Source organism: Vipera ursinii (genome assembly GCF_947247035.1).
Source record: "Vipera ursinii genome assembly, chromosome: 2".
In the NCBI taxonomy this organism is placed as follows: domain Eukaryota; kingdom Metazoa; phylum Chordata; class Lepidosauria; order Squamata; family Viperidae; genus Vipera; species Vipera ursinii.
Genome location: NC_139513.1, coordinates 13997006 through 14022230, shown reverse-complemented (window position 1 = coordinate 14022230; position 25225 = coordinate 13997006). Strand labels below are relative to the sequence as shown.

The 25225-nt window shown below is 44.5% G+C and overlaps 3 protein-coding genes across 6 annotated transcripts in view; all 3 read right to left on the bottom strand.

The window, feature by feature from the left end:
- Positions 1-11744, bottom strand: part of LOC310634739 (uncharacterized protein) — a gene marked incomplete at its 3' end in the record, with an annotated part of 39378 nt that extends 27634 nt beyond the window's left edge. The window contains exons 1-3 of the mRNA XM_083353274.1: positions 11584-11744; positions 10287-10324; positions 8055-9980 (exon numbers count right to left, since the gene is read on the bottom strand). Of these exons, the coding sequence (XP_083209400.1) occupies positions 8055-8971 (917 nt within the window). The 5' untranslated portion in view covers positions 8972-9980; positions 10287-10324; positions 11584-11744. The remainder of the gene's footprint in view (positions 1-8054; positions 9981-10286; positions 10325-11583) is intronic.
- Positions 1-25225, bottom strand: part of LOC310636861 (uncharacterized protein) — a 422701-nt gene that overhangs the window by 43407 nt on the left and 354069 nt on the right. Inside the window, exon 1 of one of the 3 annotated variants that reach the window (XM_083356974.1) lies at positions 12261-12323. The exons of 1 other annotated variant lie outside the window; for it this stretch is intronic. The gene's annotated coding sequence lies outside the window, so the exon portion shown is untranslated. Of the gene's footprint in view, positions 1-12260; positions 12324-25225 lie in introns of those variants that run through there. One more of the 3 variants, XM_083356972.1, reaches the window with a different exon arrangement.
- Positions 16219-25225, bottom strand: part of LOC310636858 (uncharacterized protein) — a 342152-nt gene continuing 333145 nt past the window's right edge. Inside the window, exons 1-2 of one of the 2 annotated variants that reach the window (XM_083356968.1) lie at positions 21776-21885; positions 16219-19670 (exon numbers count right to left, since the gene is read on the bottom strand). In XM_083356968.1, the coding sequence (XP_083213094.1) occupies positions 17248-19302 (2055 nt within the window). In that variant the 5' untranslated portion in view covers positions 19303-19670; positions 21776-21885 and the 3' untranslated portion in view covers positions 16219-17247. Of the gene's footprint in view, positions 19671-21775; positions 21886-25225 lie in introns of those variants that run through there. The other variant, XM_083356969.1, reaches the window with a different exon arrangement.

Below are 25225 nucleotides of genomic sequence, written 5' to 3'. Positions count from 1 at the left end.
CAACATGTAATTCTATTGGCAGAAAGGAAACTAATCGAGGGGAGAAGGGACTTGGAATTAAGGAGAAATTTCCTAACAGTGAAGACAATGAACCAGTGGAAAAGCTTGCCTTCAGAAGTTGCAGGTGCTTCCATCACTGGAGGGTTTTAAGCAAAGAGTAGATACCCACCTACCCAAAATGGTATATTCTGATTGCTTGAGCAGGGGATTGGACTAAAAGACCTCTAATGTCCCTTCCCCCCTTCATGGATTACTGCCTTGTCATGGCAAAGGGGCTTCCGTACTTCAATGAAGCTATGAGCTATGCCGTGCAGGGCCATCCAAGATGGACAGGTCATAGCAGAGAGTTCTGACAAAACGTGATCCACTGGGGAAGGAAATGGCAACCCACTCCAGTATCTTTGCCATGAGAACCCTATGGACAGTACCAAAAGGCAAAATGATATGACGCTGCAAGATGAGCCCCTCAGGACGGAAGGCATCCAATATGCTACTGGGGAAGAGCAGAGGGCTAATACTAGTAGCGCCAAAAAGAATGAAGTGACTGGGCCAAAGCTGAAAGGACGCTGAACTCTGGATGTGTCTCGTGGTGAAAGGAAAGTCCGATGCTGTAAAGATTTTTTCTCCACAGGAACCTGGAATGTAAGATACATGAATCAAGGCAAGCTGGACATGGTCAAACAAGATGACAAGACTGAACATCGACATCTTAGAAATCAGCAAACTAAAATGGACAGGAATGGGTGAATTTAATTCAGATGACCATCAGGTATACTACTGTGGGCAAGAATCCCTCAGAAGAAATGGAGTAGCCTTCATAGTCAATAAAAGAGTAGGAAAAGCAATACTGGGATACAATCTCCAAAATGACAGAATGATCTCAGTTTGAATCCAAGGCAAACCATTCAATATCACACTAGTCCAAGGCTATGCCCCAACTACCGGTGCTGAAGAGGACAAAATTGACCGATTCTATGAAGCCCTACAGTACCTTATAGAACTAACACCAAAAATGATGTCCTTATCATCATGGGGGATTGGAATGGTAAAGTAGGAAGCCAAAAGATAACAGGAATAACAGGCAAGTTTGGCCTTGGAGTACAATATGAAGTAGGGTACAGGCTGACAGAATTTTGTCAAAAGAATACGATGGTCATAGCAAACACTCCTTTCCAACAATCCAAGAGATGGCTCTACACAGAAATCAGACTGACTGTGCTTGCAGCCAAAGATGAAGAAGCTCTATACAGTCAGTAAAAACAAGACCAGGAGCTGACTGTGGCTCAGACCATGAGCTTCTCATTGCAAAATTTAGGCTTAAACTGAAGAAAGTAGAGAAAAGCACTAGGCCACTCAGGTATGAACTAAATCATATCCCTGATGAATATACAGTGGAGGTGACAAATAGATTTAAGCAATTAGATCTGATAGACAGAGTGCCTGAAGAACTATGGATGGAGGTTCACAACATTGTACAAGAGGTAGCAACTAAAACCATCCCAAAGAGAAAGAAATGCAAGAAAGCAAAATGGCTGTCTGAGGAAGCTTTGCAAATAGCTGAGGAAAGGAGGGAAGCGAAAGGCAAGGGAGAAAAAGAAAGATACGCCCAATTAGATGCAGAATTCCAGAGAATAGCTAGAAGAGATAAGAATGCCTTCTTAAATGAACAGTGCAAAGAAATAGAAGAAAACAATAGAATAGGGAGGACCAGAGATCTCTTCAAGAAAATTGGAGAGATGAAGGGAACGTTTAATGCAGAAATGGGCATGATAAAGGACCAAAATGGCAGAGACCTAACAGAGGCAGAAGAGATTAAGAAGAGGTGGCAAAATTACACAGAAGAACTATACAAGAACGAACTTAAATGTCCCTGATAACCACGATGAGGTGGTCATTGACCTCAAGCCAGACATCCTAGAATGTGAAGTGAAGTGGGCCTTAGGAAAGCTTAGTGGAGGTGACATTATTCCAGCTGAGCTATTCAAAATCTTAAAATATGATGCAGTAAAAGTGCTACACTTAAGTTGCCAGCAAATTTGGAAAACTCATCAGTGGCTACAGGATTGGAAAAGGTCATTCCAATTCCAAAGAAAGACAGTGCCAAAGAATGTTCATACTATTGCACCATTGCACTCATTTCACATGCTAGTAAAATTATGCTTAAAATCCTACAAGCTAGGCTTCTGGTTCCAGATTTTCAGTGCAGCCAGCCGGCACTGTACATGTTAGATGCTATAATTTTTGCTGTAATGAAATAAGGGAAATTTGGGTTGTGAATATTATTTGGGATGTTAAAGGCTAAATTTGAATAATATAATTAAAATTAAAATTAGGTAAACTTTAATAACAGGACATAGATATATTTCAATGAAATTGAATTGACAAATTTTTCAACCGACCATGCTATTTCTAGAAATTTATTAGTTTAAACTGGTGGTATGAAATGTTAAGGGAAATTGAGAAGGATGTTTTGATAATGTAACCTGAATTATGTACTGAAAACCCTGTTACTGAATCTCTGATTACCCAGTCATGATGCTTTCTAAATATGTAGATTTTAACTGAAAAACCAATAAAACTTGTTTTTTTAAAAAATCCTACCAGCTAGACTCCAGCAGTATGTGGATCAAGAACTACCAGAAGTAAGGGTAGGATTTCGAAGAGACAGAGGAACTAGAGATCAAATTGCCAACATACACTGGATCATGGAGAAAGCTACGGAGTTCCAGAAAAACATCTACTTCTGCTTCATTGACTAAGCTAAAGCTTAGAACTGTGGCAAGTTCTTAAAGAAATGGGCGTACCAGAGCATCTTATTTGTCTCTTGAGAAACCTATATACGGGTCAAGAAGCAACAGTGAGAACTGGACACGGAACCACTGATTGGTTCAAAATTGTGAAAGGAGTCCGGCAAGGCTGTATACTGTCGCCCTGCCTATTTAACTTATATGCTGAGCACATCATGAGAAAGGCAGGGCTAGATGAATCAAAAGTTGGAATTAAGATTGCCAGGAGAAATATCAACAACCTAAGATATGCAGATGATACCATTCTAATAGCAGAAAGTGAAGAGGAACTAAAGAGCCTCTTGTTGCGGGTGAAGGAGAGTGCAAAAGTTGGCTTGAAACTTAACATTAAGAAAACCAAGATCATGGCATCCGGCCCTCTCAATTCCTGGCAAATAGATGGGGAAGAAATGGAGGTAGTGACAGATTTTATTTTCCTGGGCTCCAAGATCACTGCAGACGGGGACTGCAGCCAAGAAATTAAAAGATGCTTGTTCCTGGGGAGGAAAGCCATGGCAAATCTAGACAGCACACTAAAAAGCAGAGACATCACCCTGCCAACAAAAGTGTGTATAGTCAAGGCTATGGTCTTCCCAGTTGCAATGTACGGTAGTGAAAGTTGGACCATAAGGCCAAGCGCCAAAGAATTGAGGCCTTTGAACTATGGTGCTGGAGAAGACTCCTGCAAGTCCCTTGGACTGCAAGGCGATCAAACCGGTCAGTCCTAGAGGAGATCAACCCTGACTGCTCTTTAGAAGGCCAGATCCTGAAGCTAAAACTCAAATACTTTGGCCACCTAATGAGAAGGAAGGACTCACTGGAGAAGAGCCTAATGCTGGGAAAGGTTGAGGGCAATAGAAGGAGGGGACGACAGAGAATGAGGTGGCTGGATGGAGTCACTGAAGCAGTAGGTGTGAGCTAATGTGCTAAGCACATTGATTTGTGCTTTAGATTGTAAGCCGCCCTGAGTCTTCGGAGAAGGGCGGGATATAAATGGGATTTTTAAAAAATGGACTCCAGAAGATGGTAGAGGACAGGAAGGCCTGGAGGAACATTGTCCATGGGGTCATGATCGGTTGGACATGACTTTGCAACTAACAACGTCCCTTCCAGCTTTTTTCTGATTGATTGATTGATTGATTGATTGAATTAAGTGCAGAGCAGAAATAAACGTAACACTCTTGATTAATTGTCCGTATTGTTAGGAAGTTTCCTCTTAATTCCAGGTTGCTTCTTTCTTTGATCAGTTTCCAACCGTTGTTTCTTGTCCTGCCCTCTGGTGCTTTGGAGAATAATTTGAGCCCGTCTTCTTTGTGGGGAAGAGGCCAGGGGGATCATGGGGGAAATACCTGTGGTGACCGTGGAGCAGGAGAAAAGCTTGTTGGGGCCGTCAGGGAGGAAAAGCCCCAGGGGAACCAAGGGTTGGGAAGCATAGCACAGGATGTCTGGGGGGGGGGAGGGATGCCTGGGGGGGCAAGTTAAGCCTCCAAGACCTTCCCCCAACAGTGGGGTAGATAGCATTCCATGTAGTGACTCGCACATCTGTTTAATGGCTGTATTACGGAGGGTGGGGGTAATTAACCAAACCAGTCTCACTTGATGAATTTTGCAATGTGCAACTGAAACTGGCAGGTCTCATTACAGTTGTAACTTGAGGACTATTGGTAAGCTGGTTGGTAAAATGTGGGGATCAGAATCTGGAGCACAACAAAGAAGGCTGAAACTCCGTATGTTGGATTTCCATAATCAATATACAAAAACACCACACAGAACCCTATTTAAGGAATTCCACAAGTTCTATAAAAGGAAACATCCAGAAACGTCTGCTGACAATGAGAAACAGGTCGTTAGCCTTTATCAAGCTAACAATTTCCATTTTTTTTCTCCGCACCTACAGGTCTAATCCTAAGATGTGTTGACTAAAAAGAATCAGGCCAGAATTCAAGTAGCCAATCCCTCACCTACACTCCCAATGGGAAATCAGGAATGAAATTCAAGCCTTCTCTAAACTCATCAATGTTTCCCTCATGTGCACTTCCTTCTGTGCTGCCACAAAATAGATTATAAAATTGGGCACATTGTGTGATGACCCATTAATTTATTTTATTTATTTATTTTATTATATTTGTATACCGCCCTTCTCCCGAAGGACTCAGGGCGGTGAACAGGGCAATACATGTTAAAAAACAAGAATACAAAAGTTAAAAAAGATTAAACAAGATGCCCCAAAACTATAAGTTAAAATACATAAAAACAATAAAACCCAAACCCATCACCCATCAGGCCAGGCCGGCTTGTTCGAACAGGTAAGTCTTTAGATCGTGCCAGAAGGAGCGAAGGTCAGGAGCCATCCGGAGCTCAACCGGAAGATGGTTCCATAAATCCGGCGCACCCACAGAGAACGCCCTCCCCCTGGGGGCCACCAATCGACATTCTTTGACCGGTGGCACCCTGAGGAGGCCCTCTCTGTGGGAGCGTACTGGGCGTAGGGAAGTTGATGCCGGCCACAGGTGCTCCCTGAGGTATTCCGGACCCATGCCATGAAGGTCATTACCAGCACCTTGAATCTTCATGATTTACAACTGTAAATGACGCTAATGATTAAGACTGTAACAGCAGGCTAAATTACACTTGTAAATCAAGGACTATCAGGACTACCAAGAGTTTTCCCCAACAGTGAGGTAGGCAGTGTTGTTTAATGACTTGCACGTTCATTAACGGCTGCATCAGGAACAGCAGGGATAGGGGTAGTTAAGCAAAGCAGGATCCCAACCATAATTGGTAGGTCCCATTACAGTTATATCCCAAGGACTAACTAGGCGGGGAATTTCACAACTTCTGCAAACAGAAACATCCAGAAACTACTGCTGATAATCAGAAATAGGTGGCGAACCTTTTAGAGACTGAAAACCCAAAACCCACTTATGTATCGTCAGGTGTGCGTGGCCCGTTGGGTGTGCGTGGCCAGCTTGATGTTGGGGAGGGATGCTTGTGGGGGCTGGACAGGGTTGGGGGAGATCCAGGGGGTCTCTGGCGAGTTGGGCAGTGGGCAGGAAACCATCTTGCTCAGCTGATGGCTTGGGGGGGAAGGGGGCAGGTACACCCCCTCCCAAATGCTGCTGTCTCAAGAAAGCAGGATGAAAACTCCAAAAAGCGACAAGGGAAAGAAGTTAAAACAGAAGAGTGTCTTGCGATGGTTTTCTTCCCTGGGGGAGGGGGGACATGGGCGTAGGCTCCTCAGCCCGGCAGCTCTTCCGAGGGGGGGGGGAAGAGTGGGAGGGGCTGTGCTGGGATTGGGGCTCCTTGTGCCTTCCACTGCCCGCCTGCACTCTTCTGCCGCAGATGCCACGCCTCTGCTTGCTTGGCGAGGGACACATGCGGGGCTGCTGCCTCACCATGCTGGGGCTAGACTAGACTGGGCTGGGTGCCGAGCCTCCTCGCCACTTCTTCCCCCACAGACATCGGGAGCCCCCACCCTGCCTATCTCTCATCCTGAGGCAGCTGCCGCTGTTTACCACTCTCCAGCCTGTTGCCAGCCAGCCGGATGCACCGGAATGCCTCCCTTTGGGCTCCCTCAGCTTCTCCCGCCCCCTCCAGGCTGAGGCTGGTCAGATTCCCCACCACCACCTGTGGGCAGCACTGCGCCTGTCCCCGGCCAGCCCTCCTCCTCCTCCTTTCCCCCCCACACATGCCCTCAGCGATGGAGCCAAGCATTTGCAGCTGTCGCTCCCCTCAGGCCTCCATCTGCCCAAGGCCTGAGCTCAGCGTGCCAGGCTGGCCAGCAACAGTCTGGAGAGTGTGGGATGTTGCCGGCTGCCCCAGGACGAGGGGTAGGTGGGGTGTGTGCTCCCAATGTCCGCAGGGGAAGAAGTAGCAAGAAGTTGAAATTGATTGATTGAACTTTTTTTGGCACACGGTGGCCTAGGACTGGGGCGACGGTGCGCGTGCCCACAGAGAGGACTCTGTGTGCCACCTTTGGCACACGAGTCATCGGTTCGCCACCACGGGTCTATATCAAAGTAATATTTTCCATATTTTTGCACTCCACCTTCAGGTCTAATCCTGAGATCTTTTGACTAAAAAGAATCAGGCCAGAATTTAAGTAGTCAATTTCTCACCTATACTCTCAATGGGAAATCAGAAATGAAATTCGAGATTTCTCTAAACTCATCAATGTTTGCTTCATGTGCACTACCTTGTGTGCAATAACAGATGACTTACACATGAGGAATCATTCACAGTTTGGACATTTCAAATGGGTCTCCCATACATGTAAAAGTACATGATTTATAAGGCTAGACAAAATATTGAAATCTTTTCCAAAATCAGGAATACATTTACAGTTTCTTTCTTGGTGCCCTCTGGTGTTTCACAAGCAGAGAAGCGTAACTGAAACTTTTCCCATACTCTGGACACACACAGTTTCTCTCCTGTGTGGGTCATCAGGTTGGATTTCTTACTGAAACATTTCCCACAATGAGGACATTCAAGGGTTTTTTTCCTGTGTGAGTCCTCTGGTGTTTCACCAGGTGTGAATTTGTAATGAATCTTTTCCCTCAATCAGAACATTCCTAAGATTTCTCCCCCGTGTGACTCCTCTGATGTATCACCAGGTGAGAATCTGCAAGGAAACCTTCCCCACAAATTGGACTCCCATACAGTTTCTCTCCTGTGTGAATCCTCTGGTGGTTTACCAGGTCAGAGTTCTTCCTGAAACTTTTCCCACATTCAGGACATTCAAAGGGTTTCTCGCCTGTGTGAGTTCTCTGGTGTTTCACCAGGTTGGAATTTGCAATGAAACATTTCCCACAAAGTGGACACTTATATGGTTTCTCTCCTGTGTGAGTCCTTTGGTGTATCACCAGATGGGAATTCTGAGTGAACCTTTTCCCACATTCAGGACATTCAAAGGGTTTCTCGCCTGTGTGAGTTCTCTGGTGGGTCACCAGGTTGGAACTTACAATGAAACTTTTCTCACAAATTGGACACTTATACGGTTTTTCTCCTGTGTGAGACCTTTGATGTATCACAAGGTTAGAACGGGAACTGAAACTTTTCCCACAATCAGAACATTCAAAAGGTTTCTCGCCTGTATGAGTTCTCTGGTGACTGACCAGCTTGAAATTCTGACTGAAACATTTCCCACAATCAAGACATTCAAAGGGTTTCTCTCCTGTGTGAGTCCTCTGGTGTGTCACCAGGTTGTAATTTGCAATGAAACTTTTCCCACAAAGTGGACATTTATACGGTTTCTCTCCTGTGTGAGACCTTTGATGTATCACCAGGTTGAAATATATACTGAAATGTTTCCCACAATAAGGACATTCAAAGGGTTTTTCTCCTGTGTGAGTCCTTTGGTGTATCACAAGGTTAGAACGGAAACTGAAACTTTTCCCACAATCAGAACATTCAAAGGGTTTCTCTCCTGTGTGAGTCCTCTGGTGATTTACTAGGTCAGAATTTCTAATAAAACTTTTCCCACAGACTGGACACTCATATGGTTTTTCTCCTGTGTGAGTCCTCTGGTGTATCATGAGGTGGGAATTTGCAATGAAACTTTTCCCACAAAGTGGACACTCATATGGTTTCTCTCCTCTGTGAATCCTCTGGTGGTTTACCAGGTTGGAACTTTTCTTGAAACCTTTCCCACAATCAGGACATTCAAAGGGTTTCTCTCCTGTGTGAGTTCTTTGGTGTATCACCAGGTGGGAATTCTGAGTAAACCTTTTCCCACATTCAGGACATTCAAATGGTTTCTCTCCTGTGTGAGTCCTCTGGTGTCTCACCAGGTGGGAATTTGCAATGAAACTTTTCCCACATTCAGGACATTCAAAGGGTTTTTCTCCTGTGTGAGTCCTCTGATGTATCACAAGGTTAGAACGGGAACTGATACTTTTCCCACAATCAGGGCATTCAAAGGGTTTTTCACCTGTGTGAGTCATCTGGTGTTTCACTAGGTAGTAATTTACAGCGAAACCTTTCCCACAAACTGGACACTCATATGGTTTCCCTCCTATGTGAGTCTTCTGGTGTTTTACGAGGCTGGAATTGAGACTGAAATGTTTTCCACACTCAGGACATTGAAAGGGTTTCTCTCCTGTGTGAGTCCTTTGGTGTATCACAAGGTTAGAACGCCGGTATGAGTTCTCGGGTGACTCACCAGCTTGAAATTCTGGTTGAAACATTTCCCACAATCAAGACATTCAAAGGGTTTCTCTCCTACGTGAGTCCTCTGGTGTATCACCAGGTGGTAATTTGCAATGAAACTTTTCCCAAATTCAGGGCACTCACATTTCTCTCCTGCGTGAATCTTCTGGTGTTTCATCAGATCAGATTTTGCAATGAAACTTTTCCCACACTCAGGACATTCAAACTGTTTCTCTCCTGTGTGAATCCCCTGGTGTGTCACCAGACTAGAATTGTTGCTGTAACATTTCCCACAATCAGGACATTCAAAGGGTTTTTATCTGGTATCAGTCATCTGGTGTTTCACCAGGTAGTAATTTACAGCGAAACCTTTCTCACAAACTGGACAGTCCTATGGTTTCTCTCCTATGTGAGTTACTTTGCTTGGTAAAGCATTTACCACATTGAGAGCACTTACAGGGCATCTGCCCTGCGTGGGTCCTCTTATGAACCACAAGGGAGATATTCTGACCAAAGATTTTGTTACATTAGTTAGCATTTGTATGACTTTTTTCCAGTTTGCATCCTCTTCTACGTAACCACCTATGCTTTTGCAATCTGTGCCTTATACCAATATAGTGACATTTGTGGAGCTTTTCCACCACTGATGTGCTGGAGGAAGTCAAAAATATGTGTGGTCCCTTGTTTAGTTGTGCTTTGATTTCACCCTCTGTTTTCTTCCTCCTATTGGGAGTTCTGCATTACTGTCTCCCCTGTATCCAATTGACCCTTTCTTCCCCACTGACTTCCAGATATTTCGCTCTTTTTCTGAACATAAAAATGATCGCCTTCAGCTTGTCATGTAATGTATCCTTGTGTTCCACATACTCTACTATTTCCAGGTTGAAATCTTTTCTTGATTTTCTCTTGCCTTTCGCCTGCTGGGATGGGAGAATTGTGTAATTTTCTGAAGGAAATGGAAAATATTTTGATTTCTGGCTTGACTTGCTTTCCTTTTCAAAAGTTATTTTCATTTCTCCAGAGTGCTCTTATTGCCATCTTCTTTGTCTATAAGATTTATAGAAAAGTGTAAGTTTAACTGTTTATACAATCCTTGCAAATGTGAAAAAGGGAAAAATATACATTATATTTAAAAAGCAAACATACCACAATGCTAACCTCTTATATTAATTATGATTCATCGGACATTTCAAAGTTCCAAATTCAAATATCCATCCAATCATGAAATTCCCTTGAGTTGCATCAATCATAAATTTTAAGCTCTGCTATGGCTTATCACAAAATATATCTGGAAGTCTGGGTAAAGATTATACAATTGCAGATATATGCATAGAGTAATATAAATACACATACCTATAATTATATTTATGTGGAAAATTCATGTTTTCATCCTGGAAAAAAAAGATTACTATCAAACCTTCTGAGCTAATTTTTAGAGGTGTAGGGGCTTTAACTGATGAAATGATGTGCAAGATTTGCACATGGAAGTCCTCGGTGACAAATAAGGGCAAAAAATATTCTCCGCAATCACTCTGCTGACATCCCAATTGAAGTACTCCTCACTTAAGGGCTGCAATTGGGACTGGCATCTCGGTTATTAAGCAGTCCGATCATTAAGTATGATGTTGGCATGATAGTGCCAACTTACATCTGTTCCTCTGGAGTTGTTAAAGGCAATTTCACATGACTGTGGCTTGCAATTTCCTGCCAATTGATTTTGCTTTTCAGAAGCTAGCTGGGAAGGTCACAGATAGGGATCCTTGGTGCAACTCCCTTTTCCTGCATTTTCATAAACATAGGCCCAGTGAAGAAGTGGTAAATGTGGACTACTTATTCAACTGAACATCCTGAAAGGTCCAATTAGCTATTTTTAAAAAGTGCTGGCTTAAGCACAGTTGAACCTTGTTAATACATATATGGGGTGCCAATAGGAAGTACCGTGCTTGTTAGCTATAAATAAAATAAAAATAAAAATCCCACAATAGCGGCAGTTTCAGTCTGATATTGTTGCTAAGAAAACAGCAACAATATCAGACTGAACAGGTCCACAAGAGAATAATAAGAGTTGAAAGGGATCTTGGACATCTTCTAGTCCAATCCCCTGCTTAGGTAGAAAACCTATATCATTTGAACAAATGGCTGTCCAATCTCTTCTTAAAAACCTCCAGTGATGAAACATCCACAGCATCTGGAGGCAAGCTGTTTCATTAATTGTTCTCACTGTTCTCCTAATCCTAGTCTCCATCTGTTACTTCTTGTTCTGGTCTACGAACTTTGGCACAGAGGTCAATCCCCTCTTCTATGTGACAGCCCCTCCAATTTTGAAAAAGTGCCATAATCTAAACATAAAAGACTTCTTGCGACATTTTAGTCCAACAACTGAAGCCTCTCTGCAGCCCAACCAATAAACTGGCTCTTCTGCACACCAGTCTCTGTTTCCCCCAAATGCCCTGCAGGCAGTTATTGGAGCTCCCAGGCCTGTCCCTTGACCGGAAATTCTGTTATCTTTCTGAATATTATCACACAACCCCGTGATCTCTTTGGAAAGCTGTTTGTAAAAAACTGTGAAGTGCTTCTTTTTCAAGGTAGATTATACAGACCTTAAAAGAACTAAAATTGAAAACCTCCACAGACAGGGCTGTTCACTGACATGGCCAGAGAGAAACAGGGACGCAGCAGTCACCAGAGAGGGAATCCGGGCGTGTAAGAGAGGCAGATTCAGGGGCTCCATCTCAACGGAAGCCCACCTGGACAGGGCAGCCCATTGGCCAAGCCCACCTGGACGCCTCTCGGCTCTCCCTCACCCGCCTTCCAGACGCCATTCAGCTCCTCCTCCTCGCAGGGTCCCCGCCCTCCCCTCCAGCCTCGCTCCCTCCCAGCCCAGAGCTCCCCCCGTCCTCCCCCTCCTCCTCCTCCCCTCCAGGCACTGGCAGGCTGACCCTCCCCAGCAGCGAGAGGGGAACGTGGGAACGGGGGTGCCCAACCTTCCGGGAATCCCCGGGAGCCCCCAGGCGGGGAGCCGGGCTGCGCCAAGAGGGGGGGCTGCGGGGCAGGAGGGGGGCTCGGGGGAAGGACCTGGAGGGGATCGGAGAGCCGTTCGCGGGAGCCGCAACCCAGGAGGAGGAGAAGCGAAGGCGCAGCGCTTCCCACGGAGCAGAAAAGCCCGCGAGGAAAGGCGGAGACTCGGAAGGGGAGGGGGCGCAACTGGGGGAAACCCACCTGGCTCTCCCTCCCTCCCTCCCTCCCCCGAGGAATCCCCCCTCCCCTTCCCCCCCGGGGATTCCCCCCTCCTGATTGCCCTCCCCCTCTCGGAGCCTCCTCGCCCACCTGGCGCACCTTGAGCGACCCTCCCCGCGAGGGGAATCTCCGCAGCGCCGCCGTAAGAAAGGTAAGAAAGCCCCCCCCCACGCCTACTTCCTCCCCTTGAGTGACCCGGAAGAGAAAGTTGCTCTGATCTTCTCCTCGCCTCTCATCCTTTCTAGCAATGCAGTACTCGATGGTTGCAACTCCTCTCACCTGCACCACAGATGCCACTTTCTAGTGGCAGATGCCGCCTATCTGACCGACATCTCGCGATAGGAGGCCGAAAGTCACGCTTGTCCCGTCTCTGCCTTTGGCGTCTCTGCGAGAGGTTTTCGCTGATTTTTCTGCTCTCCGCTCGATTTCGCCTCCCGGCGACCGGCCTTTGCAACTGAGCCAAGGGAAACAGTGAAAAGTAATGATGATGATGCTTAGTTTACAAAGATTAGCTCCATGCTGAGCCCTAGAAGTGGACGAAGTTCAAACAGAAGAGTTGTAACTCTCCGAGCAAAGATCTTGCACCAGTCTGGACAAATGGCTGTCCAGTCTCCTCTTAAGAACCTCCACGGGTGGAGCACTGACAACTTTTAGAGGGAAGCTGTTCCACTGATTAATTGGTTTCACGGACAGGAACTTTTCCCTTAATTCTCGGTTGGATCTTCTTTTTGACAAGTCTTCCTTCTGTTACTTCTTTTACTGCGCTCAGGCACTTTGGGGAATAGGTGGACCCCCCTCTTTATTTTTTTTATTATTAATTCCATTTATATCCCGCCCTTCTCCGAAGACTCAGGGCGGCTTACAAGCTTAGCAGTAGCCTTCATTCTATGTATATGCCTGCTTATTAGGGCTTTCACACACACACCCAAGCGGCATTATTACAAAGTCAGCTTATTGCCCCCAACAATCTGGGTCCTCATTTTACCTACCTCGGAAGGATGGAAGGCTGAGTCAACCTTGAGCCTGGTGGGATGCGAACCTGCACTAATTGCAGGCAGCTGGTGTTACTTAAGGAGGCATTAGCCCACTGCGCCACCAAGGCTCTTTTTAATGCGTCAGACCCTCAAATACCGAAAGAGTGCTATCAGGTCACCCTTAGTCCTTCTCTGCGTGAAATTAGACATACCCACTTCCTCCAACCAGCTCATAAGATGTTTTAGCATCCAGTCCGCTAAATATCTTTGTTGCTCTTTTCTGCACTCTTTCTAGAGTCTCAACATCTTTTTGTATCCTGACCAAACCTGGAGGCAGTATTCTAAGTGCAGCAGTAATTCACCACTAAGGCTTCATGTGACCTTGATACTATGCTGGTAATGCAGAGTAGGACTGCATTCAGTTTTTCTGCTGCTGCGTGGCATTGCTAGCTCCTACTTAGGTGATTGTCCACTGGCAGTCCTAGATCCCTCACAGTTAGTGCTGTTGAAAAAGATGCAAACTCTTCTATAGATGCGCGTTTAGTTTTTCATGCTTAAGTGTAAAACCCCCTTTTTTTCACCACTGAATTGCATTTTGCTCTAAAGGGCCCAATGTTCCAGGTTTGGCTATTCCCCCCCTTCTCTCCCTTCGTCTTAATCATTTATGAAGATATTGAAGAGTACTAGGCCTAAGACAGAGCCTTGGGGTACGCCCCTGTATGCTTCCCTCCACATATATTTAGTTCCATTGAAGATGACATGTTGAGTGCTGCTGGTCAGCTAGTTACGATTCCAGCTGCTGCTGCTGCTGCTGCTGTCATCTACCTCATATTTTTCTATCATACCAAGAAGTATTATGTGGTGTACTTGTTTGCATGTGGAGCCCCTAAAACTAACTCACTTGCTTAGAAATGGAAATTTTGGGTTCAGTTTTGGTTGTATGTCAAGGACGACTTGTAATATCTTTTTGTCTTCATTCTTGCAGAGCCTAAATCTAGCTATAGGGCAGAATTGCTCTGAAAAGCCTTCCCAATTTCCAGAGGAGTTAGATTATTCCCAGGCAGGCATCTTGGGCAAAATCCTTGGATGGCGCGAGTTGGCATAAAGCCGATCTAAAGATTCCTGTGCTTTCTTAGGGGTGACTCTCAGTGGAGATCAAAACCTCTCTACATCCCAAAACTTTATGAGTGATTTCCTGTGGCTCCCAAGGATTTAGGACAGGGCATCACCATCAGGTGAGATGCTATAGGAGGGGCATCTACACTCCTGCCAGCCAAGGCTGCATCCAACAGCACCCACCATGAAGCTTCGTTCCTGAAGGAGGAAATTTTACATCTGCTGAATGCTAAATGCCATGTGCGTCTGTAAATTTCCTTGCACGGAAGCCTCCATTAGGTCTCCATTAGCCTCCTGTCCTCTAGTCATCTTTGTTGGTCTTTTCTGCACACTTTTTCTAGAGTTTCAACAACTTTTTTATATTGTGGTCATGAAAACTGGATGCAGTGTTCCAAGTGTGATCTTACCAAGGCTGTATAAAGCAATATTCATACTTCACATGATCTTGATTCTATCCCTCTGTTACTGCAGCCCACAACTGCTTTGGCTTTTTTGGAAGCTGCTGGCTCATATTTAAGTGATTGTCCAGTAGGATTTCAAGATCCCTCTTGCAGTTACTGCTGTTGAGCTGTTGCTACCCTATAGCTGTGCAGATGGTAGATACAGAATTGCAACAAGACCAAGCCTGTGATTACAGAGAGTCGTCATGACCAGCCACTTAGCAACCCTTCAAAAAATAACTTATGACCCAGATTTGAATTTCTGAGGGCTGAGAGCAGGCTCCTCAGGGTCACATGACATTTTGGGAGCTTGGCAACCAACCTGCAGTTGTAGCCATTCACAGCATCCCGCAGTCACATGGCCACAATTTACATTTTTGCCAGAAAGCCATGTTTACATTTATAGCGAACAACGGGTTTTCTTAAGTAATTGCAGATTAGCTGGAGCACTTGTTTGTGCTTAATAACTGCCACAAAATAGGTTATAAAATTGGGCACATTATCTGATGGCCCATTAATGACCATCACGACTTACAACTGTAATCGCATGCTAAGGTACAGTTGTAAATTGAGGACTACCTGCATTTCCAAAATTGGTTTAATCCTGGTCACTGAATAGCTACCCAGATATCAAGATCTTAACAGTGTATCTGGAAAGGAACAGCTAATAATTTTGCCCAGTGGAAAGAGACGGTATGCTCCCTCAGCAAGGGAGGGAGTCTCTTCTGACACATCTGACAAGTTTTGGGGATTGTGCATTCACACATAAACCAAGGATTGTTGTGCATCACCCTCAAATGCAGCTAACAGGAAGATTTCACATTCCAGAAAGAAGAAATCTGAAAATATGGAAAGCCTTATAGCTGGCATCTGTGGAATTTGACAAAAGTTTTTCTTATACTGGCCAAAGTGGGGGGCGGGAAACAGCTACAAAGATGCCCCATCCAGAAATACTGTTTTTCTACATATGATTTTGACAGAGGGAAAGAATTCCATCATAGGATGCCTTCAACAGATCAGTGTAAAAGAAAAACCTGATTTTATGACTTTTGTGGCATTAAGGAAACATTGTGGTTGTTAAAACACTTTTTGCCAGAAGTAAACACCAATTTCTAGGAAAAATGTCATAAATTTGGGTCAAAATTACAGGGTGCTGCTAACAGCTGTGAATGCAAGCTGGTTGCTGAACACCCAAAAGGTGGTCATGTCATGGTGGCGGGGATGATGGATCTTTGAATTAGGTACCCAAGTAAATTTGGGGGGGGGGGTCCATTGTAACAACAAATTGTCACGAAGCAACCCGTCATGTGTTAATATGACCAATCTTGTATGTTAAAGGAATTTATCCCCAGAATTTTCAAAACATTTTTGTCTACCCACTGTCTCCATCCAATTACAGATAGATTACAGATTATAGGTAATTTAACAATTGTAGTGAGTTAGAAACCCACTGTATGTGTTGGGATCTCACCATTAAGCAAGAGTTGAGAAAAAAGGCTTTACATTTTTATTATTAAATGTTTTTATTAATAAACTTATTCACCACCCTTCATAAAGTTTGAGGCAACTTTAAGCGTCTTGCCTTGCCCTAATATTCACAAGTTTTTCCTTATAAAAAGTTATAGACGATTCTTACACAATGAATTTTTTAAAATGGAACATTTTCTGCTGTACGTTTTTTCACATTACCACCACCAAGGTAACAAATATGCCAGCATCTTAGTGCTGCTATTATCCAGCAACCATCAAAGGGTAAGACAAAGGCACTTTCAAGAAAATGAGATCACAGTAGGAGTTGCTAATTAACCTGGAGATGCTGTGATCAAAACCATGATCCTGTTTCTCTTCCAATCAATATGCCTACAGTTCCTCTCCATTAAATTGCTCTGCAAAGCAGAACAGCCTTTACATGTGAAATTTTACACTGCTTTTTTCCCTGGGTCTTAGGCCATCACTTAAATTTTGAAGATCTCCCAGAGGCACTCATCGTTTTCAGTGCACTCATAATCCCTTAATGCGGTCTACAGTGTTCAGGTAGAAAAAAAAAAGAACAGTTTCTCCCTCTCCCAAATGACTATGACCCAGAAGCAGCCGCCATTTTGGCCCTGAGGCAGACATGGCAAAATGGTGGCTACTTCCACAAGTCTACCATGTGGCCCAGGGATGAATTGCAGGGACACTGAAAATAAGGGCCCAGGGATAGGTGGCCTGCCCTCTTTCCCCAACATGAGCTTCAGAGATCTTCAAAAGTTAAGGACGAGGAGGGTGAGGCCTGGTGGGGTGGGAGTCAGGCTAAAGAACTGCAGGGACCCATGTGGGAGAAAAAGCCTGTGGGGGAGGGAAAGGCCTGAGGAACCCTGTTTAGGGAGGCCTGGGGGATGCTGTTTGGGAAGAAGAGGCCTAGGCGGAAAGGCCTGGCAGGACCCAAGGGTTGGGTTAAAACAGGCCTTTGGAGGGGAAGCCTGGGCCTGAGCTGGACCTCCAAGAGTTTTACCCAATAGTGAGGTAGCCAGTGTTCTGCTTAATGACTCGCACATAACAGCTGCATCAGGAACAGCAGGGGTAGGGCTGGTTAAGCAAAGCAGGCTCTAAACCATAATGGATAGGCCCCATTAGAGTTGTATCCCAAGGACTAATTGTACGCTGGTCAGGAAATTTCACAACAGTTTCCCTCCTGTTATGTATCCTCTGGTGTTTCAAAAGCACAGAAGCATAACTGAAACTTTTTCCACACTCTGGACACTCATACGGTTTCTCTCCTGTGTGAGTCCTCTGGTGTACTACCAGGCTGGAATATTGACTGAAACCTTTTCCACAATCGGGACATTCAAAGGGTTTCTCTCCTGTGTGTGTCCTCTGGTGTATTACCAGGCTGGAATATTGACTGAAACCTTTTCCACAATCGGGACATTCAAAGGGTTTCTCTCCTGTGTGTGTCCTCTGGTGGGTCACAAGTTTAGAACGGTAACTGAAACTTTTCCCACAGTCGGGACATTCAAAGGGTTTCTCTACTGTGTGAGTCCTCTGGTGTCTCATCAAGTGGGAATTTGCAATGAAAGATTTCTCACAAACTGGACATTCATACGGTTTCTCTCCTGTGTGAATCCTCTGGTGGTTTACCAGGTCAGAATTTGCAATGAAACTTTTCCCACAATCAGGACATTCAAAGGGTTTCTCGCCTGTGTGAGTCCTCTGATGTATCACCAGGCTGGAATTCTGACTGAAATGTTTCCCACATTCAAGACATTCAAAGGGTTTTTCTCCTGTGTGAGTTCTTTGGTGTATCAGCATGTTGGAATTCTGACTGAAATGTTTTCCACATACAGGACATACAAAGGGTTTTTCTCCTGTGTGGGTTCTCTGGTGTTTCACCAAGTTGGAATTGTGACTGAAACTTTTTCCACATTCAGGACATTCAAAGGGTCTCTCTCCTGTGTGAGTCCTCTGGTGTCTCACCAGGTGGGAATTTGCAGTGAAACGTTTCCCACAAACTCGACACTCATACAGTTTTTCTCCTGTATGAATTCTCTGGTGTGTCATCAAATCAGAACGGTAACTGAAAGTTTTCCTACACTCTGGACACTCATATCGTTTCTCTCCTGTGTGAGTCCTCTGGTGTTTCACCAAGTGGGAATTTGCAATAAAACTTTCCCAACAAACAGGACATTCATACAGTTTCTCTCCTGTGTGAGTCCTCTGGTGTTTTACCAGGTCAGAATTTGCAATGAAACTTTTCCCACAATCGGGACATTCAAAGGGTCTCTCTCCTGTGTGAGTCCTCTGGTGTATCACCAGGCTGGAATTCTGACTGAAACGTTTCCCACAATCAAGACATTCAAATGGTTTCTCTCCTGTGTGAGTCCTCTGGTGCATCACCAGGTTGGAATTCTGACTGAAACTTTTTCCACATTCAGGACATTCAAAGGGCTTCTCTCCTGTGTGAGACCTTTGATGTATCACCAGGTTGACATTCTGACTGAAACATTTCCCACAATGAGGACATTCATACGGTTTCTCTCCTGTGTGAATCCTCTGGTGGTTCATCAGATAGGAATTCGCAATGAAATGTTTCCCACAAACAGGACACTCATACGGTCTCTCTCCTGTGTGAGTCCTCTTGTGTATCACAAGAGTACAACGGTAACCAAAACTTTTCCCACATTCTGAACACACATATGGTTTTTCCCCTGTGTGAGTCCTCTGGTGTTTCACCAAGTGGGAATTTGTAATGAAACCTTTCCCACAAACTGGACACTCATATGGTTTCTCTCCTTTGTGAATCCTCTGGTGGTTTACCAGGTTAGAACTCTTCTTGAAACCTTTCCCACAATCAGGACATTCAAAGGGTTTCTCTCCTGTGTGAGTCCTCCGGTGTATCACTAGACTGGAAGTTTGACTGAAACCTTTCCCACAATCAGGACATTCAAAAGGTTTCTCTCCTGTGTGAGTCCTCCGGTGTACCACCAAGTTGGATTTCTGATTGAATCTTTTCCCACAATAAGAACATTCAAAGGGTTTCTCTCCTGTGTGAGTCCTCTGGTGTATCTCCAAGTTGGCATGCTTGATAAAGCATTTACCACATTGGACACACTTATAAGGCATCTGTCCTGTGTGGGTCCTTTTATGAATCACAAGGGAGCTATTTTGATCAAGGACTTGTTACATTTGTAAGTGCAAGTCCTGTAATGCTGTCTGCCCTATTTCAGTATACAATTTACCTTTTTTCCCCACTGACTTCCAGATATTTCCCTCTTTTCCTGAACGGAAAAATAATCCCATTCACCTTTTCATGTAATGCAGTTCCACATACTCTTTTTCCAGCTTGAAATGTCTTCTTGATTTTCTCTTGTTTTTCGCCTGCTGAGAAGGGAGAATTGTGTAATTTTCGGAAGGAAATCTGGCTTGATTTACTTTTCTTTTCAAAATTTATTCTCAGTTGTCTGGAGTGCTCTTATTGTCATCTTCTTTGTCTATAAGATAAAGAAAAGTATAACTTTTTTATATAATGCCTACAAATGTGAAAAAAGAGAAAAGGTATACATTACTTTTAAAAAGGAAACATGGTAAATGCTAAAGTAACCTCTTATATAAAACATGATTCATCAATTATTACAGAGATTTTAGAGATGTGAGGGCTTTAACTGATGAAATGATGGCTAAAGCCTCTGGAAGATTTGAAGCACTGATTTTGCCCATGGAAATCTTCAGCTCCAAGGGCAGAAAATGCTCTCCACAACCCCTCTGCTGACATCCCAATTGAAGTAGTCCTCACTTACTGAGAGGAATTGGCCTGGCATCTGTGTCACTAAGCGGCCTGATCATTAAGCATGATATCACATGATAGAGCCAACTTATATCAGTTCCTCTGCAGTTGTTAAACAAATCACCATAGGTTGTTAAAGGCAATTTTACATGACTGTGGTTTGCAATTTCCTGTCAGTATACCCATTGATTTTTGCTTGCTGGGAAGGTCACAAATGGGGGTCATGAGTGTGGGATGTTGTGGCCGTCATAAATGTGCAACGGTTGGCAGCACCCAAATTGGTGCAACTCCCTTTTCCTGCATCTTCATAACCATGGGCTAAGTGAACAAGTGGTAAATGAGGACTACCCCTACAACTGAACATACCAAAAGGTCCCCAATAGCTTTTTTTTTTGAAAAGTGCTATTTAATCACAGTTGAACCTTGTTAATACATGGATGGGGCGCCTATAGCACATACCATGCTTGTTGGCTAGATATGGAAGTAAAAAAACAAAAATCCCAGATGAGACCAGTGGCAGATCATTCTGATATTGTTGGGGGGAAAAACAAAAAACAGGTCCACAAGAGAATAATGGGAGTTGAAAGGGACCTCGGAGGTCTTCTAGTCCAATCTCATTTAGGTAGGAAAGTTATATCATTGTGGACAAATGGCTACCCAATTTCTTCTTAAAAACCTCCAGCGGTGAAACACCCACAACATATGGAGTCAAGCTGTTTCATTAATTGTTCTCACTGACAGGAACTTTCTCCCAATTCTAGATTGGATCTTTTTTTTTGATAAGTCTCCATCTGTTACTTCTTGTTCTATTCCACGACACTTTGGCGCAAAGGCCAATCTCCTCTTCTATGTCACAGCCCCTCCAATTTTGAAAAAGTGCCATCATCTAAACAAAAACTCTCCATGCAGCATTTTAGTCCAACAACTGAAGCCTCTCTGCAGCCCAACCAATAAACTGGCTCTTCTGCACACCAGTCCCTTTTCCCCCAAATGCCCTGCAGGCAGATATTAGGGCTTTCAAGCCTGTCCCTTGACTGGAAATTCTGTTATCTTTCTGAATATTATCACAGAACCCCCTTGATCTCTTTGGAAAGCTGTTTGTAAAAAAACAGTGCAGCGCTTTTTCTTTTAGTGTACATCAGGGGTCTTCAAACTTGGCCCTTTTATGACTTGTGGACTTCAACTCCCAGAATTCCTCAGCCAGCATGCCTGGCTGAGGAATTCTGGGAGTTGAAGTCCACAAGTCATAAAAGGGCCATGTTTGAAGACCCCTGGTGTAGATTATGCAGCCCATAAAAGAATTACAATTAACACTGAAAACCTCCGTGGTGCTGCTCCCTTACGTGGGCAGAGAGAAACAGGGACGCGGCAGTCTCCAGAGAGGGAATCTGAGCACCTAAGAGAGGCAGATTCAGGGGCTCCATCTCAAAGGAAGCCCACCTGGACAGGGCAGCCCATTGGCCAAGCCCACCTGGACGCCTCTCGGCTCTCCCTCACCCGCCTTCCAGACGCCATTCAGCTCCTCCTCCTCGCAGGGTCCCCGCCCTCCCCTCCAGCCTCGCTCCCTCCCAGCCCAGAGCTCCCCCCGTCCTCCCCCTCCTCCTCCTCCCCTCCAGGCACTGGCAGGCTGACCCTCCCCAGCAGCGAGAGGGGAACGTGGGAACGGGGGTGCCCAACCTTCCGGGAATCCCCCCTCCCCTTCCCCCCCCCGGGGATTCCCCCCTCCTGATTGCCCTCCCCCTCTCGGAGCCTCCTCGCCCACCTGGCGCCCTTTCAGCGACCCTCCCCGCGAGGGGAATCTCCGCAGCCCACCTGGTGCCTTTTGCGCGCTCGCTCCCAGCGACTGGATCTCCGCAGCCCCGGCTCCAGAGACGTCTGGAGAGCAGGAAAAGGACGTGGGAGCGGCCGGAAACTCAGCTCCCAGCCCCCTTTTCCCGTTTCCGGCCTCCTCTCTAGGCGCAAGAGAAAAACTCTCTGCGTTTAACCCCTTCGCGGAAGCCGCCGAGCAATGCCAAAGTCCTCCCCCCCCCCCCGCCGGCCCCGCAAAAGACCCTGCCGCCTCCGCCGCCCTTCTTCATCCGGCTTTAGGCGCTGCAATTGTGTAGCCTCGTGCAAGTATATATCAAGATGTATCTGATAGCCGAGGGTTATTGGTAGGGCAATACTGGAAGAAGGATTGCTTGCCTACTCTAGAACAAGGGTCTTCAAACTTGGCCCTTTTATGACTCGTGGACTTCAACTCCCAGAATTCCTCAGCCAGCGTGCCTGGTTGAGGGATTCTGGGAGTTGAAGTCCACGAGTCATAAAAGGGCCAAGTTTGAAGACCCCCTGCTCTAGAAGAATGGACGCTTAAAAGTGTCAAATTTAGCAGAAATGGATTAAGATTTCTGCTTATTTGAAGGCTCATTCACAAGAAAGATACATTTCGGTCTGGAGAAGATGGGTAGATTATATTCAGAATAAATATGGGACTGAAAAGTTCCATTTAGCCTATGAGTAAATTTTAGAGTATTATTATTATTAATAGTTTATTACAGTGGAATTTTTATTAGTTGTAATTATATGGTATTATTATTAGTATTAGTATTGTTTAACAACTTGGATATTGTATTGTTTAATAACTAGGATATTAATTTGTTTATGTTTTAATTATTATTATGTCTACTTTTGTTTATATTTATGTTAAAAGGGAGTTAAAGGGCATTATGGCTTGGTTATTTATATAGTTGGTTAATGTTAGATTATGATTATTATATTTGTAATCCTGTACTCAGCTCTGGGAAGTGGGGGAGGGAGGGGGGGTTAGGGTGGGTTGGTTTTGGGGTTTATATTGTAACTTTTATAAAACTTTTCAATTAAAAAAAAGATGTGTCTGATAGCACCTTTTCTATTACAATAAAATGCATAACTGACTCAGTTGCAAAAGGACTACTCACTTTTCACTTTTGGACTCCCAGGGGGGTCACACGGCTCTCCTCCCCAAAATATGGAGAATCCGTTTCTTGCCTGTTTCTTCTCGTTTTACGGCTTTTCCTCTCTTAAAATGAAGGAAGCTGCGCCCCCCCCCAAAAAACCCACACAACTTGGTTCCCTCTTTCCACGAAAACAGTTACATGTTCCAGAAAGACAAAACGAAATTGGGCACAGGAGCCATCGGACGCCACAACAATGTCAATAATTGAGGGAATTTGGTGCATCCTTCTTTCCTAACTGCTAACTGCGTTTGCTGTATTTTCAGGGATTCCAAATGGAGAGAGATCCTGACAATCAAGGGGAGGCCAGAAGGGACAGTGTTTCCTTCCTGTTTGATTGGCAGCAACATATTTAACTGTTTAGTGCTGAGGGAGGTTTCAAGCAGCTGTTACGCATTTTCATCTCTGCACCTCTTGGCAGCTCTATTGGGTTGCTAACTTACTGCATTGAAGCTCCGTACTGTTTATACAGGGAGTGCAGAATTATTAGGCAAATGAGTATTTTGACCACATCATCCTCTTTATGCATGTTGTCTTACTCCAAGCTGTATAGGCTCGAAAGCCTACTACCAATTAAGCATATTAGGTGATGTGCATCTCTGTAATGAGAAGGGGTGTGGTCTAATGACATCAACACCCTGTATCAGGTGTGCATAATTATTAGGCAACTTCCTTTCCTTTGGCAAAATGGGTCAAAAGAAGGACTTGACAGGCTCAGAAAAGTCAAAAATAGTGAGATATCTTGCAGAGGGATGCAGCACTCTTAAAATTGCAAAGCTTCTGAAGCGTGATCATCGAACAATCAAGCGTTTCATTCAAAATAGTCAACAGGGTCGCAAGAAGCGTGTGGAGAAACCAAGGCGCAAAATAACTGCCCATGAACTGAGAAAAGTCAAGCGTGCAGCTGCCAAGATGCCACTTGCCACCAGTTTGGCCATATTTCAGAGCTGCAACATCACTGGAGTGCCCAAAAGCACAAGGTGTGCAATACTCAGAGACATGGCCAAGGTAAGAAAGGCTGAAAGACGACCACCACTGAACAAGACACACAAGCTGAAACGTCAAGACTGGGCCAAGAAATATCTCAAGACTGATTTTTCTAAGGTTTTATGGACTGATGAAATGAGAGTGAGTCTTGATGGGCCAGATGGATGGGCCCGTGGCTGGATTGGTAAAGGGCAGAGAGCTCCAGTCCGACTCAGACGCCAGCAAGGTGGAGTACTGGTTTGGGCTGGTATCATCAAAGATGAGCTTGTGGGGCCTTTTCGGGTTGAGGATGGAGTCAAGCTCAACTCCCAGTCCTCCTGCCAGTTTCTGGAAGACACCTTCTTCAAGCAGTGGTACAGGAAGAAGTCTGCATCCTTCAAGAAAAACATGATTTTCATGCAGGACAATGCTCCATCACACGCGTCCAAGTACTCCACAGCGTGGCTGGCAAGAAAGGGTATAAAAGAAGGAAATCTAATGACATGGCCTCCTTGTTCACCTGATCTGAACCCCATTGAGAACCTGTGGTCCATCATCAAATGTGAGATTTACAAGGAGGGAAAACAGTACACCTCTCTGAACAGTGTCTGGGAGGCTGTGGTTGCTGCTGCACGCAATGTTGATGGTGAATAAATCAAAACACTGACAGAATCCATGGATGGCAGGCTTTTGAGTGTCCTTGCAAAGAAAGGTGGCTATATTGGTCACTGATTTGTTTTTGTTATGTTTTTGAATGTCAGAAATGTATATTTGTGAATGTTGAGATGTTATATTGGTTTCACTGGTAAAAATAAATAATTGAAATGGGTATATATTTGTTTTTTGTTAAGTTGCCTAATAATTATGCACAGTAATAGTCACCTGCACACACAGATATCCCCCTAAAATAGCTATAACTAAAAACAACCTAAAAACTACTTCCAAAAATATTCAGCTTTGATATTAATGAGTTTTTTGGGTTCATTGAGAACATGGTTGTTGTTCAATAATAAAATTAATCCTCAAAAATACAACTTGCCTAATAATTCTGCACTCCCTGTAGTTTGTTAGGCTCACAAAGACAAGCTTTGGGAGAAGCACCCTGTCCTCAGGATTTCTGTTGACAGCTTGCTGGTTATTTTATTTATTTATTTATCTATTAAATTTTTATACCGCCCTTCTCCCGAAGGACTCAGGGCGGTGTACAGGGCAATAAATATTAAAAACGAAATACAAAAGTTAAAAAACAATTAAATATGCCCAATATAAACAGTAATTAAAAACCATATTAAAACACCCAACCCTTAACCCATCAGACCAGGCC